The sequence below is a fragment of the Teleopsis dalmanni genome, chromosome 2, assembly GCF_002237135.1.
Source record: "Teleopsis dalmanni isolate 2A chromosome 2, ASM223713v2, whole genome shotgun sequence".
Taxonomy (NCBI): Eukaryota; Metazoa; Arthropoda; class Insecta; order Diptera; family Diopsidae; genus Teleopsis; species Teleopsis dalmanni.
Window position 1 is genome coordinate 66,658,886 of NC_051847.1, and position 14,838 is coordinate 66,673,723.

General features: G+C 29.4%; 1 protein-coding gene across 1 annotated transcript in view; it reads right to left on the bottom strand.

Annotated features, from left to right (window-relative positions):
* LOC119674755 (protein dead ringer-like) overlaps window positions 1–14,838 on the bottom strand; it is a 162,226-nt gene that overhangs the window by 123,257 nt on the left and 24,131 nt on the right. The window contains exons 3-6 of the mRNA XM_038085910.1: window positions 13,737–13,933; window positions 13,522–13,669; window positions 13,132–13,396; window positions 10,193–10,293 (exon numbers count right to left, since the gene is read on the bottom strand). Coding sequence (XP_037941838.1) covers window positions 10,193–10,293; window positions 13,132–13,396; window positions 13,522–13,669; window positions 13,737–13,933 — 711 coding nt within the window. The remainder of the gene's footprint in view (window positions 1–10,192; window positions 10,294–13,131; window positions 13,397–13,521; window positions 13,670–13,736; window positions 13,934–14,838) is intronic.

A 14,838-nucleotide genomic window follows, 5' to 3' on the forward strand; every position in this document is an offset into this window, starting at 1 on the left:
ACACATTATTATAATATATATATATATATATATATATATATATATGTATAAGTTTTAAGTATAATTCGTTTTTATTTTAAATAGTACCATGCCAGGTACTAGCGATTTTATGGTACCATTTTGAATGAATAATTTTATAATAGAAATGAAATAACATCTACGAAGGATATGGACAATTTTTAGGGAGTATTAGTCTTGCGCGGATAAAAACCGATGAAATAGTTACATTATGACACTTGTAAGGATGTCTTACAGTTCAAAGTGTCAAACAAAATCTTTTCAAAATATTTTGTGTTAGCAGAATGTAGTATAATAATACTATATTTAAATGAATTAAATTATTCCATCAGAACTTTTGTAAAATACATTGTATATTGGATAAATCAAGTGCAACAGCATTGCTAATAATAACTAATAACCTCTTCGTTCCATTACATCTACATCCTCTTCTCTTGCGCTATTAGAGGATAGAGATCTCTCAATTCAATAGACTGCAGAACTCGGTTAGTGGCACTATCGTAATAAGTTATTATAATCTCAGTTACTTTTCCTTGTTGCTTTTAGAACTTGTCCAAAAAACTTCTTCATTCCTCAAAATTGATTAAATTTAATTCTCGGTGTTTTTTTTATTAAAAATAAATATAATATATATTAAAATAATTCTTTGATCTGATAAATATATGCACATAATCAAAATCTAATTCAAAGCATTTACGCTAGAAATAAAATGGTGCAAAAATTCCCTCGTGCCACTAGAGAAGAGAGTACAGAACTCTAAGAATGACAGAATTTTCTGTAAATGCTTCTAGAACTTCACATAAATAATAAAAATACATATGAATAAAAACAAAGTAACTCCATGGATAATATAAGCCTATAGTTTATATATACTTTAGGTTATATAAAACTAAATTGAAATCAAATTTCATTAAAACCTAAGAAAAATATAGATTTATAATAATAAATTAATAAAAAGTAAATTATTTTATTTCATTACGATGTGGTGGTAGTTAGCACAAACTCTGAATCTCTATTTGTCGATAAAGAATCACATGCTGTACGAAAGTGAACTTCCAGAATGTTTATCCATTCACGAAAAAAACTTTCCTAAAGAACATTAGTACTATGGAATTTTAGTAAGGAACAAACCCCTTACCGACAAATGAGACGGCCGTTGTAGAAAAGTGAACCTGAGGAATAATCATGCATTCGCAAAGCAAAATCTACTGAATAACATTATTTTTTTAGCAACAAGCCCCATACCGACCAATTTTTTCATCTGATAACCGCAGATGCGCCTGCAGGATGAAATAAAGTGGGGACCGTTATATTCCCTGCTAAGTTAGGCGCGCTTTGTTTAATGTAATAGATTATAAGTCATTCATTCTGTTTAATCGAAATGTTATCTTCTCCACGGTTTAAGATAGCCATCAAAAGGTTTTGACAGCAGACAAGGTGATGCTTATCTTATTGTAGCTGTAGAAATTAACTATCCTTTAACTCTCTCCTTTAAATAACCTCGATTATGTTTTTTGTTTATGATATGGAAACATTAAAAAATTTCAATTTTTTATAAAACAGGATTTATTCCGCCACGTTTGGCGACGCATATATGGTATAAATGAAATTTTGTTTTTTACAATCTATTTGTATAAGTGCCTATGAAAACTATCCAACAGATTAAAATAGTATTTTTGTTCAATTTAAATGCACCATATGTACAATAAATGGAATCCATTGCTCCGAGTAGATGGGGCATTTTTGTTGGGCGAATAATACAAATAAAGAGCAAAGAGTTTGACTTCAACTGATAACAGATACTTTATGCTCTACTTAAGTGCACAAAGTCACAAATGTATATATTCATACTGAATTATATACGAGTCGAGAAATCAAATCATTTAGAAGGAGGATATATTATTTCCTTGACATATTTTTTTCCTCTTGCAACAGGCGAAACCATCGGCATCAAACCCATAGACGTTCCATGTGGAACCTATTATAGCTTAAAATTTTCAACTTTTCTGTAAACATTCTGTGCCAATATCTAGCTAGAAGAAGAACTCAAATTTTTGCGGCCCCTTTTCTTAACGACCTCACCGAGCTATATTCTTGCAAAATTATGAACTTAGTCAAGTTCATAGAAATTCAGACTTAAGTCTTTGAAGACTTTTTGCATTTTTTTAAATATATTAAATTTTTTTAATATTATTTATTAATTTTATTTTATTTTTATTTTAATATTAATTTATATTTTAATTTAAAGGTTGGTTTACCTTAATCTCATGGGGAAGTCGTCACCTTTCGGAAGTAGTCTTATACTGTTCTTTTAAATCTATCTATGAACTAATGCTATTCGTGTGGTGCCACAATTGGCCATTATTTGAGCATAAGTACGCTTTCTTGGACACAAGGCCGTCACTCCAAGCTAAGCTAACTTCTCTCTCTCTCTCTCTCTCTCTCTGATCCTTATCTCCCAGTGGAGCATAGGGTCTTACTTAATTTAACCTAACTTAAACACTTATATACCTAGGTTTGTATCTCATTTTTAAATTAGGATTTGAACTTATTATTTTGATGAACACCCTACACCCCCCATTGGGTGTAGATTTTTGTACTTATACATAGGTTGGCAAAGGTTACGGCTCTGTAGGTAACTAATAGTTTTAAAATTTATAAATTAAATTTATTAAAATAATTTACTTGGCAATAAATGATAAAAGTGATTGCAAAACTGTACATACACGTTGAGGTCCGCCCAAAAGAATTATAATTAAGCGCAATTATTCATATGCAAAGCATAATTGACGTTGATTAATGAACGCGAAATTTCATTTCATATCCTCAAAAGCAGAAACCCAGCGCTTTTCTCTTCAGTGCGATATTTCTGTACTCCACAAAAACAAAAACTAATTGAACACACAAATAAATGATACATTTTTCATAAATTGAATTTTATACTAAAATAGTTTTATTTTTATTTTTTCATTTTTTTTTTAGTTTGTTGTATCTTTTTTCATGTTGAGAATAATTATAGTTTCACGATGAAGTCGAAGCATATTCACGTTCACGCATGTGAAAATAATTGTAAATGAAGAAAATAAAAGATATAAAACTTTAAATAAAATGGAACCACAAAATGGCGCATAAGTGAATGTACAAATTATACAACTAGACCCACCGACAGATATAGACGGACAGACACAGGAAATGTCAGCCAACATTAATTAATTTAAAAATAATTTGATTGATAAGTTATTTGTTTTTATTACTATTTTTACATATTTACATATATACATATATACAAAGTCTTACAACAGCAACCAACCATTTTGCTTGAGCACCAAAAAAAAAAAATGTTATTAAATATTTGTATATAGCGATGTGAGGCCCATGCCTTTAGGCCGCTACCACCATAGATACTTTCGAATTTGTTAATTGAAATTGAATCATTATTAATATATATTTAAATGTATATATGCTTATGTGTACACATGCTTATGATTTTTATTTATGAATTTATTATTTCATTTTTTTAATTATTTACAGCAATTATAACAATTATGCAAGCTTTTTGAGTACCGACAAGAAATTCTTGGCAACGCCTTCACTTCGTAAATGCTCAGATTGCTCTGTTTTAATGAAATGCCAGCAATTCAAAATGCCACCACAACTATATTTATTATAATAAATTTGTTATTATTTGAAAAATTGCATTTATATTTAAATTAATTCTTTCTATTATTTAAGAAAAATTATATTACAAATTGCAATTTATGTAAAACATATTTTTAAACATTATATTTCACCACAAATATTTTTCATTTGCATTGCCTCAAGTGCTACTTTATTATGAATGTGGTATGTTAAATATTTCGTAAATTACAATTCGTTTGAGAGACTATATGATATATTATTTGATAATAAAAATAAAAAATTTAGAAAAATCTGCCTTGGTTCATAATACAGAGCACCCATAAAAATAAAGTCAAATGATGAATACAAATGCGATGAATCAGAAAGATACTTCAAAAAAAAAAGGATTCGAATTAATGATCATGAACTACAACATTATATAAGAAAAATTATTCAGAAGATCTATGGTCCCTTACGCGTTGGTGGCGAATATCGAATTAGATGAAACGATGAGCTGTATGAGCTTTACCGCGACATTGACATAGTCATGTCGTGCGAATGGAAAAAAATGCTCTGGATGAAAATTAATAAACAATTCTTAACTATTTTTCCAAACAGTTTAAATTTGTCTATGGGAGGTTATTAGATTTATCTTCGAGAGAAAAGTTCTTCGTAAGATCTTGGGTCCTCTACGAGTTGGCGACGATTATTGCATAGGAATGAAGCACCGAACTGTACGAACTTTATCACGACATTTATATAGTTCAACGAATTAACATCTAGCGGCTTCGCTGGCTTGGTTATGTCGTAAAAATGCATGAAGATGCTCCAGCGAAAGAGGTGTTTGAAGCACACAGCAGAGGTGCCTGGGGAGACATGCTGCGTCAGGCCGAAACTCGGTAACAGATTGTTACGACCAAATAAGTAAGTAAGTTAGATTTATCTATAACCATTTATGGTTTAAAATTTGTTCTCATGGAATCTACGTTTGACTATCTATGACCATCTAATATTTACAAGCTTTACATTAATACGCTACAACACCTTTGGTCAAAGTTCAGTCATTTCTAAACAGTTTTTGCTAGTATATGTTCTAAACCCTAAATATCTAATAGCAAAATCAAACATCTCATACATCTCGACATCATCAACAAACTTTCTGATAATGATTTGACGATCATTTCCTTTGCTTGCTCGACATTAACGTCTCTTGCTGATATATGTAAGCTACCTTATTCAAGTGTACAGTCACCTTCAAAGTGTTTCTCTGACTCTCTTTGAAACCAATCGGAGAGTGTCATACCTTCAGTAGATAAACCATAACCATATTTTTGGGAAATAAAAATATCACCTTATCATACAAGGGTTTTTTCATATATTTCAACTTATTTCAGGAACGAATGTACTATCAATATAAGCAACAATAAAATTTGATATTGGATTTTATAAAACCCAGATAATTCAAAAATTCCTATTACTTTTTGATCATATCTTATATTTCTTTATTGAATTAAGTTAATAATGTTTGACCAGTTATTTACAAAAGCGTCTTTTTTAAACAAATTAAATTTTTTTTCTTTAGAGTAGAACTAGAGCCAGAATAGACTATATTAATTTTGATTTATTTTTTTAATTGTTAATATTTATGAGGTAAAGCTGAATAAAAATATTGCTATGTACTGAATTAACTCTTCTGCAATTTTGGAAAAAACCTCTACTATACAGAGTTAAGGAATACCAGATAGAATTGCAGAAAAAATGCTCTTTTCTTAGCACTTCCTTTTTTGAAGCGGTAAAGTAAAAGTTAAAGTGAAGTAGTTTAATTCCCCTTTAATCAGAAAACTTTTCTGTAGATTAATACCGTAACATCAAAAGCCACTACATTATATACAATATCATGAAATAATGTTTAATTATCTTGTAATTACAATGACATACCGTTTTTATTGAAAATTTTTTTAAATGCTGAGTATAAAAAACGTATTTTAAATAATTTAATTATAAATTTATTAGTTAACGCAATAAATTTAATTGTTTTAATTCAATAAAATACATATATACTGCTTTTTTATCGTAAAACGCTTTTTTAATAAACCGATTCGTTATATACGTATTAGATTGATTTCGTTTAATTATAATTATTCAATAATATTAAATAAAAATGTAGTAATAACTTTGGAATGCAGGATTTTATTACTTAAATTCTTTATGTAGACATATATAATATAAACATACTTATTATACATAAATTTCGTAGCGCATGAGTCTGTACATTATCGCAGCAACTCGCCTTAGCATGAAAATATTGTATTATTTCATAAAATGCTATAAAGCAAGATACTATAAATAAGGGGATTAAAGAACCAGAAAGAAAATGTCTACGGGCAAATCAATTTTGAGTAACTACCTGTACTTATATACAAGTGATTAAAACAACACCTTCCCGCATTTGCTTGCAACACCCCTAATCCACATGCCATTCCACACAATTTCACCGCAATTTAAAGACAAAAGATGCCAAGACCTTAAAGATACAATTGATGCCAGCAAACAATAAATCAATCCTTTACAAATAAATAAGTCGTAGATATGCATAAATTTTATAGTGTATATCTAATTTGAGTTTATGGCAAGCAAGCACTGAGCGTAAACGAGTATTTGCAATTGTTGCTTTATTAAACCCTAAATGGGAAAAAGAAGATGAACGTCGTCCATGGTACATGTCGATGGTACAACGTTCTCTGTGAGTGTTGCCAATTTGCAATAACATTACGATGCAACCAATCTACATACAACGAAATCCAAATTTTTTATGCCAAAAATCTGCTGAAGTTCACACAATTTGGTCATTTTTATAATTAAGTTTAATTAATTCGACCCAAATAAATGACGATTAAATTCGTTGCTTGTAGCGTTACGGACTCTACACAAATTGTTATAAATAATGCACGAAACCTTAAACCTTATTTCGACTACAGGGAAGATTATCATTAATTATACACATTACAGTTGAAATGTATCGATTTTATATTTAAGAAGTTTTTATGGTTTTTTTTTCGATTTTTTGATAAACGAATAAGTTATTTAAAGCAAGCGTTAAGTACGTTTCCACTGACTTCGTTAATCGTGTTAACTTACTTGAGGTTGAAGTAATTCAAGCAAACTCAAGTAAGTTAACTGGTCTAACGAAGTCAGTGGAAATATATTATTACTTATTTTTAGTCTTTATTTATTTTCATATTAAATCAGTCTTATTTCACACATATCTAGATTAAGGTTTGCATAACTGCAACAAAGATACTTACAGTCAAGTCCTTCAAAAATGTTACAATAGGTCTTATTATTTATTATTTTAATATGTATTCAAAAGCTGGGTATTTAAGTGGGCTTTATATTTAACCATACCTAGCCCACCTATTTAAGTAACGGTTTAAAAAACAATTATTAAACACCTATATAACACATCAGTCAATAATACGGGTGACTAACTAAGAAAAACAAATTTTTTCTGCCAAAAATCGATTTCACTCATCAATATAATCCTTCAAGGGCAATACAATCATTCCAACGCTTCTCTTACTTCTCGATGCCGTGCTTGTAGAAGGATTTGCCTTTTACCTCAAAATAGGCTTCAGTTGCAGCAATTACTTCTTCATTTGAGATGAATTTCTTACCGGCGAGCATTTTTTTAAGATCAGCGAATAGCCAGTAGTCGCTGGGGGCTAGATCTGGACTATACGGTGGATGAGGAAGCAATTCGAAATTGTTTTGAATCCATTGTTTTGAAAATAACAAAAGTAGCTTCACTTAAACGGCTGTCACTTTTTGCTGACTAATCGAAATGTCATGAAATTTTACACATAGTCTTTTGAAGGTTGGTACTTCATAAAAGTCATATAGATTTGACAATGATAGCGCCATCTGTGTGTCAGTCGTACGACTTATTGACTGATGTATTATTTAAATTCAGATCACCTTAATCTTTTAGTTCTGCAGATAATACTAAATAACCAACAAGTATTGGCTTATTGAGAGTTCTGTGTTAGGTCATAATTATTTTTTAATCGGACTTTTTTTATATTTTTCTTAATTCTTTTTTTTTTGTTTTTATTTATTTTACTATTATTTTATTTTTCGAAGAATAAGGCTGGTCAGACCTTTTACTAATATAATAAATTCCTTTAGACTGATACGAAATGATAGACCTGCCGTCCTGTTTCCTAAAGATTATCCTGTTTAATTCAACTTATGTGCCGTGATATCTGGTAAATATGCCCTGGCTATTTATTCAGAGGTCCTTAAAATAATTTACAATTCATTTTATAATTCATTGTAGTATTTACATATAAAATAATTTATATTGTAATGTTATTAAATTTTTAAGATTGTATAATGTATGGTTAGGCTTTAAATAAAACCGATTCAATAAAAACATCGTTAAATAAAAGAAAAAAAAATTATTTAGTTTTATTTTATATTAAATTGGTTTTTAAGGTCCGTTTTGATAATAAAACCTAGTTTATTAATATAAATTATAGAGAGGTTTTTATCGAACAGTAGCAAAATTGCAACAACAAAACTTTTTTTATTATTTTTAATTAATTGAATTTATGACAGACCATACATCTGTATTTATTTTATTTTATTTTATTTTATTTTATTTTATTTTATTTTATATTAAATTGATTTTTAAAGTTCGTTTTGACGAAAAAACTAGATTATTTATATAAACTATTGTTTTTAAGATAGAGGTTTTTATTGGCAGACTATACAGCTGTATGTATTTTATTTTATTTTATTTCTATTTAATTTATTTTATTTTGTTATATTTTATTTTATTTTATCTTAATTGAATTTATTTTATAATATTGTATGAAAATTATATCTAAAAACAGTAGCTGCAATATTTTTTCATTTCTCATTAAATATTATCAAATTTTATTTCTTTAAGCTTTGATTGGATTGTAAAGTGACACCTTTCAATTTTATTTACAAATATATATATATATATAAGGTAATCTTTCCAAGAAAAAAAAAATTTTCCTCAAAAAAGACAGAATATTGTTTCCAAAAAATTAACTATAGTAGTTTAAGTACTTTTTCCTACTATATTTTATTAGAAACTTATTTTATAATGTTGGAATATAATAAGAAAGCATATTTTTTTTATTACATTAAGTGACATATGAAAATGCAATATATTTTATTGTGTATGTTATGTTATAAAAATATATAAATACATTATTTATTTACTTATTATTTATTAAAAAGTCTTAAATTTTTGTGATAACCATTAGGTTATGACTTAACAACAGAAGAACAAGACAAATGAACCACTACACAATTTTTAAGTATCCTTTTTTCGGTAATTATTTTGTCATTCTCACATGGACTTTTCACAGTTATATATACCTTTTATTGTTTTTTTATAGTCTTTAACGTACTTTTAAAAAATATTAATAAATACAAAATTTCGATAAGTTATGGACATGTTTTTTTTTATGGTTTACTAGTTTTTCGTATCAATAGTCATATGGCACAGCTGTAAAACTTATAAAAACAAAGCAGTAAAACTTGAAATTGTCATCTGTTTGCCATTTTACAAATAATCTTTGAGAAATAAAAATTTCTTACAAATTGTACACTTTTTGTCTCAATATTTCCGTTTAATACCTAAAATAATTACAAATATTACAGCAGCGCTATTATAAAGCGGATATCCCATAGAGTGCAAGTCGTCAGACAAGTCCAAGAAAATTTCTTAAGATGATGCATGCATGCATGCAGCATCGGTCATGTAGGATGGATGCTATTTGCCAATTGAATGAGCACAAACAAGATACAAGATACAAGATACAGACAAGTTATTTTTTCTCACATTAATAAACGAGGCATTTTGTGTAAATTTATTAATAGTTAGGAATTTTAAAAACAATTATGTAGCGAACAAAAACTAAAACAAAAATTTGCATATCTTTCAAATCCAGTGGAACATCGGGAAAATTTGACCATTTCTCACTTTTGCTACAAGCATTTTTAAGTGATAATTACCAACAATAGTTTCAATAACTGCTTTTACCTCACCTATTCAAGCATAAGTGTAAGGGTTAAGAGCGGAAAAACGATTATGTCTAGACTTTAGATACTTTATTGTGGTCTTACAAGAAATTAGCGCATTCGAAAACTTTCAATATTAAGTACTTTGAGAAAAAAATTGTACGATACTTTTTTTATATCCCTATTTACATAATCGTAAATATCTATTTCGAACACTATTCTACTGCATACTTATTATGCTACAGATATGCTTAAGGTCTGTATAAAAATTTAATTATAGTTTTTCATTATTTCTCTTTAATTTAAATATTCATATATAGAACGTATAGTACATAAACTGAACACTATATTAAATATATATATGTGCTCTGTATATTTAACATTGCATTATATCCTTTAATGAATATATACATCATTTTGATAAATATATAAAAAAAAACATATATTTATTATATAAATAATAATTACATTATTTAATTAAAAATATTATTTCACTTACCTGTCTGACTTGTTTGTACTGTTCTTCAAAACTCCAGCCATTATTTTGCTGTGATGAATTAGAAGCCTCACTTGATGTGGAAGAATTTGAAGCAGGATTTACTGAATAAGCAACAAAAAAAAAACAAAATAAATACCAAAATATTGGTTATTACGTATATAAAGAAAAATAAAAACTATATTGTATAATTGAAAATACTAAAAAGAAAATTCATCAAAATCCAAATAACACATAGACTCATAAATTACAAAAACTTCAGACATAACATATATTTATTACCAGTGACTGTGAGAAATACCAATAATGTCAGCATAAAAATTAACTGACTGGAAACAAAGATAACTCGCCTAGAAATCTAATCATAGTCAAATCAATTGTCTTATAAAATCATTGCAAAAAGTGGCAACCTTTGTTACCTTGGCAACATAGTACTAACAGACGAAGTAACAGCTAACTAAATCATAGCACTTAATTACAAACCTAACTATACATAAAATAAAAAAACCTGATTCTTGTATGCTCTCCAAAGAACTTAAGATCTTCAGAATGAAGATCAAAACAATTCTTTCCTTCGTCTTAAAGCCTTGTAAGGTTACTAAATACAATAACTACCAAATCAATATATTTTTTATACACCTTGATTCTTCATTCTTATGTGCTCTTCCACATCATACCAATCTCAAAATCTTCAATATGAAAATTAAAGTTATACCTACATCAAATACATAATAACATATACCAAATATTACGAAAAGTTACCGTTACGAATAGTAAGCAGTCAATATGTCCGCGTAATAAGCCGTACAGAAGAAAATTATATAGAACATAGTAATGTGGAGTCATAGACTATCTACTTCGGAAAGAAGATTCATAGCGAAAATAGTGCATATAGCGAAAATAATATTTTCAAAATATCTCTTGAATGCAACTCTCAATATTTTCGTAAACATGATCCCACTTATTCCACTTGGGGTAGATTTATTATTACAAAACATAGTCAGCTTGGATCGTGAGAAGAAATTTGATGAAACGTTTCTTAGAAATAAGTAAAACAGTGGTAATAAAATAAAATGAACCCTACTTTCAAAGTAGCATTATTAGAAATATTTACAAGAAGCTCAAGCACGGCTTTTTGGGTAGGAACAATTTTAATCATAACTATATGATATTAAAATTATTAGAAGGTTTTTCAATATTTTCAGATAGCAAAGCTACCATTAAAACATTGGTAGGCACTTAAACCACATCAATTATAACTCAAAACTGTGACGCTGCCCACAATGACTTAGCTAGGCATGTCAGGGTCCAAATCATGTGGGTTTCTGTTTATAGGGATATCTCAGGCAATTGTAGGGCAGACGAGCTTGCCAAGGCAGGCACTCTTCATCCTTATATTCACTTCTGAGATATTAGCGTTTCACTTGCTACATTTAAACTGGCAATTAAACGAAAATACCTGAACATAGTTAAGTAACACGGAACTGACGAATACCGCTGTCAAAACTCTAGCTTGATCTGATCTAATTTGGCAAAAAACACACCAGTCAGCTACTTTAACTAAGTCGGAATCTGCTCAGCACTACACTACTGTGGCTGACGGGTTACTGTATAATAGAGTGGCATACCAGAGATCGAGTCTTCCTTATAATGACTTTTGTCGCAGTTGTGGCTCTGAGGATGAGAAGGAAACTGAGTTCCATCTTTTGTGTCATCTTTAGCTATCAGAGGATCAATAAAGTCAATAAATAAAATTGTCAGGTTGATATATGTTAGCTTTACTTAATGGGGGAGTCGTTGCCTTTTTTGGCGTTGGTCGTATACTAATCTTTAAGTCTATGTACGAACCAACGATTTTCCTGTGGTATCACATCAGGCCATTATTTAACCTCAAGTGGACTTTCTTGTTACAAAGCGCCACTTCAACATGAGTTAACCTACTAGGAGTTTATTTGAAATACATAGAGAATCGTTATATTATCTAGACGTATGTATATACTGAATATATACTTCATAAAAGCCATTAAAACTTCATGTGTATAACGTGCAGTCTTCAAGTTAAATGTGTTACGCAGCTAATAGGTCAATGTTCGATTTTTAAATGTGCCATAAGTACTTGCTTAGAGAGGTCACCGCTTGAAATTAAATTCCCTTATATACTAAATGCCCAAATCTGGTTAATACTGGTAAAATGTTTAATATAAATAATAGAAAAGATTCTACAGTTTTTTGTCACTAGATGGTACTTGTATAACTGGAAACATTATCAAGTGTTTAGAGGAATTGGGATGAAATTATATTTAATGCACTCCTCCCCTCCGTCTAATGCAAAAATTAATTCGATTCCTGCCATTCAAACACTTTAACGAAACCATCAAGGAAAAGCGACCAGAATTAATCAACAGAAAACCAAAAGGTGTTGTGTTTATCATGGCAGTGCCAGGTCACAAACATCTTTGATGGGTAGTTTTAATGCTTCTATCGTATAGCCAGGACTTTGCACAATCTAACTAACATTTATCTAAGTCTATGTAAAATTTTTTTAATGGTAATAAATTGTCCGAACGAAGAGTTGCCTCAAATCACTTTGTCAAGTTTTTCACCGATAAACTATAAAAGTTTTTTACATATGGAGCTATTTGGGAACTCGAAAAATAGATTTAGATCATAAATAATAATAACGAATATATACTTGATTAAAATTGTTTTTCAAATAACAAATTTTTTATTCAAAAAGGGACCCCAGATTCTTTTTATATCATTCAAAACAATTAGATCGAACTCGTTTTTATCGATATACTAAATTGATAATCTTTTTAAGAGTTTTTTTTATATTCTTTAATCTCTAATTTTAATATAAAAATATTTAAATAGTTCGATTTAACCTAACAAACCTTATGTATGTTAGATGTTAAGAATTAAATATATAAAATTTGACTTACCATCTCTTGAACTGGGTGCCGTTGGTGACGTAAAGGAAAAACTGTTACCGCCATTGGATAACGCTGAGCTTGTGGCTGAAGTGCTTGTGGAATTTTGTGAACCTAGATTACCATTAGACATGCTGTTGCCAGCTGAGGGTGCAATATTTGGTGCGGCGTGACCAAACGAAGCTATTGTGGTGGGTGGTAAAGTAAATGCGGTGTTAATAGGTGTTGGTAAAACATTTGCACCAAAAGCAGCAGCATGGGCTGCATAATCTTGTTCCTAAAATGATGATAAAAATATGGTAAGATATATGGTAAAGTCAAATACTATATTATGTATTTTATATTATTACAAATATTTTAATAAATTTATAATAAATAAATAAAAAAAAATAAAATTTTTACCATAAGTCCAACTTTCATATCACGCACTTGCATTTTCAATTTTTCTAACACATCATTGTGTTGTAAATTGGGTATACCATGTAAGCCACCAATGCCCATAAAATTTCCCAAAGCGTTCAATGGATTAGTTGTAAATTGATGATGATGACTAAAATATTTTAAAATTTTTGTGCTCTAGACTGTGCTCAAATTGTTTAATGTTAATGTACATATACCTTAATTGCATTTCAGCTTGAGATTCTGGACTACGACCAATACCAATTCCTCCAATACCACCACTACCACCACCGCTAAAACTCATATCACCACCGTTACTTGTTATAGTATGATTTAAACGTGCTGTCCGATTGACATGATCCCCTTCAATAGAATCACATTCACGCATTTCATCATCGGAATGATCTTCATGTGACTAAAAAGAACAAACGCATAGAGAAGAAATGCATTAAATTTACAAAAAAAAAAAAAAAAAAAATTAAAAGTGAAAAATAACAACAAATATAGTTAAAATTAATTGCAACATTTGCTGCAACAAGCAAACACATTACGACAAAAATCAATTCAAAACTTTTACGATGCAGCATGCGCCACAAAATCAGAAGAAGAAAAAAGAAATATCGATCGATGATGTTGTCATGAAATCAACCATGAGAGTACGCCTGTGACAATCAGGCAATCAGGGACGTTAACGTATGCGGTTTGGTCCGTACACTCACAGCTCTGCCTGCGACCAACACATCACATGCTGCGTGGCCACGATCACCACAAATATTTCAACTCTTATAACAATGAATTAAAACGTGATTTTTGCAAAAATTGCCAGCAATTACGTATCGGACGCAATATACTTCTGTCTGTGCACTCCTAGAGCTTATGAGTTATGTCCAATAATTTGCTATAAAATATCGAACGATTGATACGCGACATGTAAATTATTAACGTTCCTTTGAAGAAAAATACTAAAACAAGTAGAAATAGAGTTTTTCCAATTGCAATGGGAACAAAATTAAATAAAAATCCACATTAAATAAGTATCGTATATGCGTAACAAATAGGGATTAGAGTTCTCAGCATTTTACGAGGGTAACGAACTCAGAAATCGAAATAAATGCATTTATTTACTAAAACTGGATAAACTATATTTATTACAGCAAAATATATTTTAAACTTATAAAAAAATTTTAAATAAACTACACTTTTAATTATAGTCGGTAAAGCGATGTATAACCAACAAGCCCCAAAAATGGAGATATTCTAACCATGAGTCATCGCATAAACTGCTACAACAACCCAACGAACGACATCAGCTTTTCAACG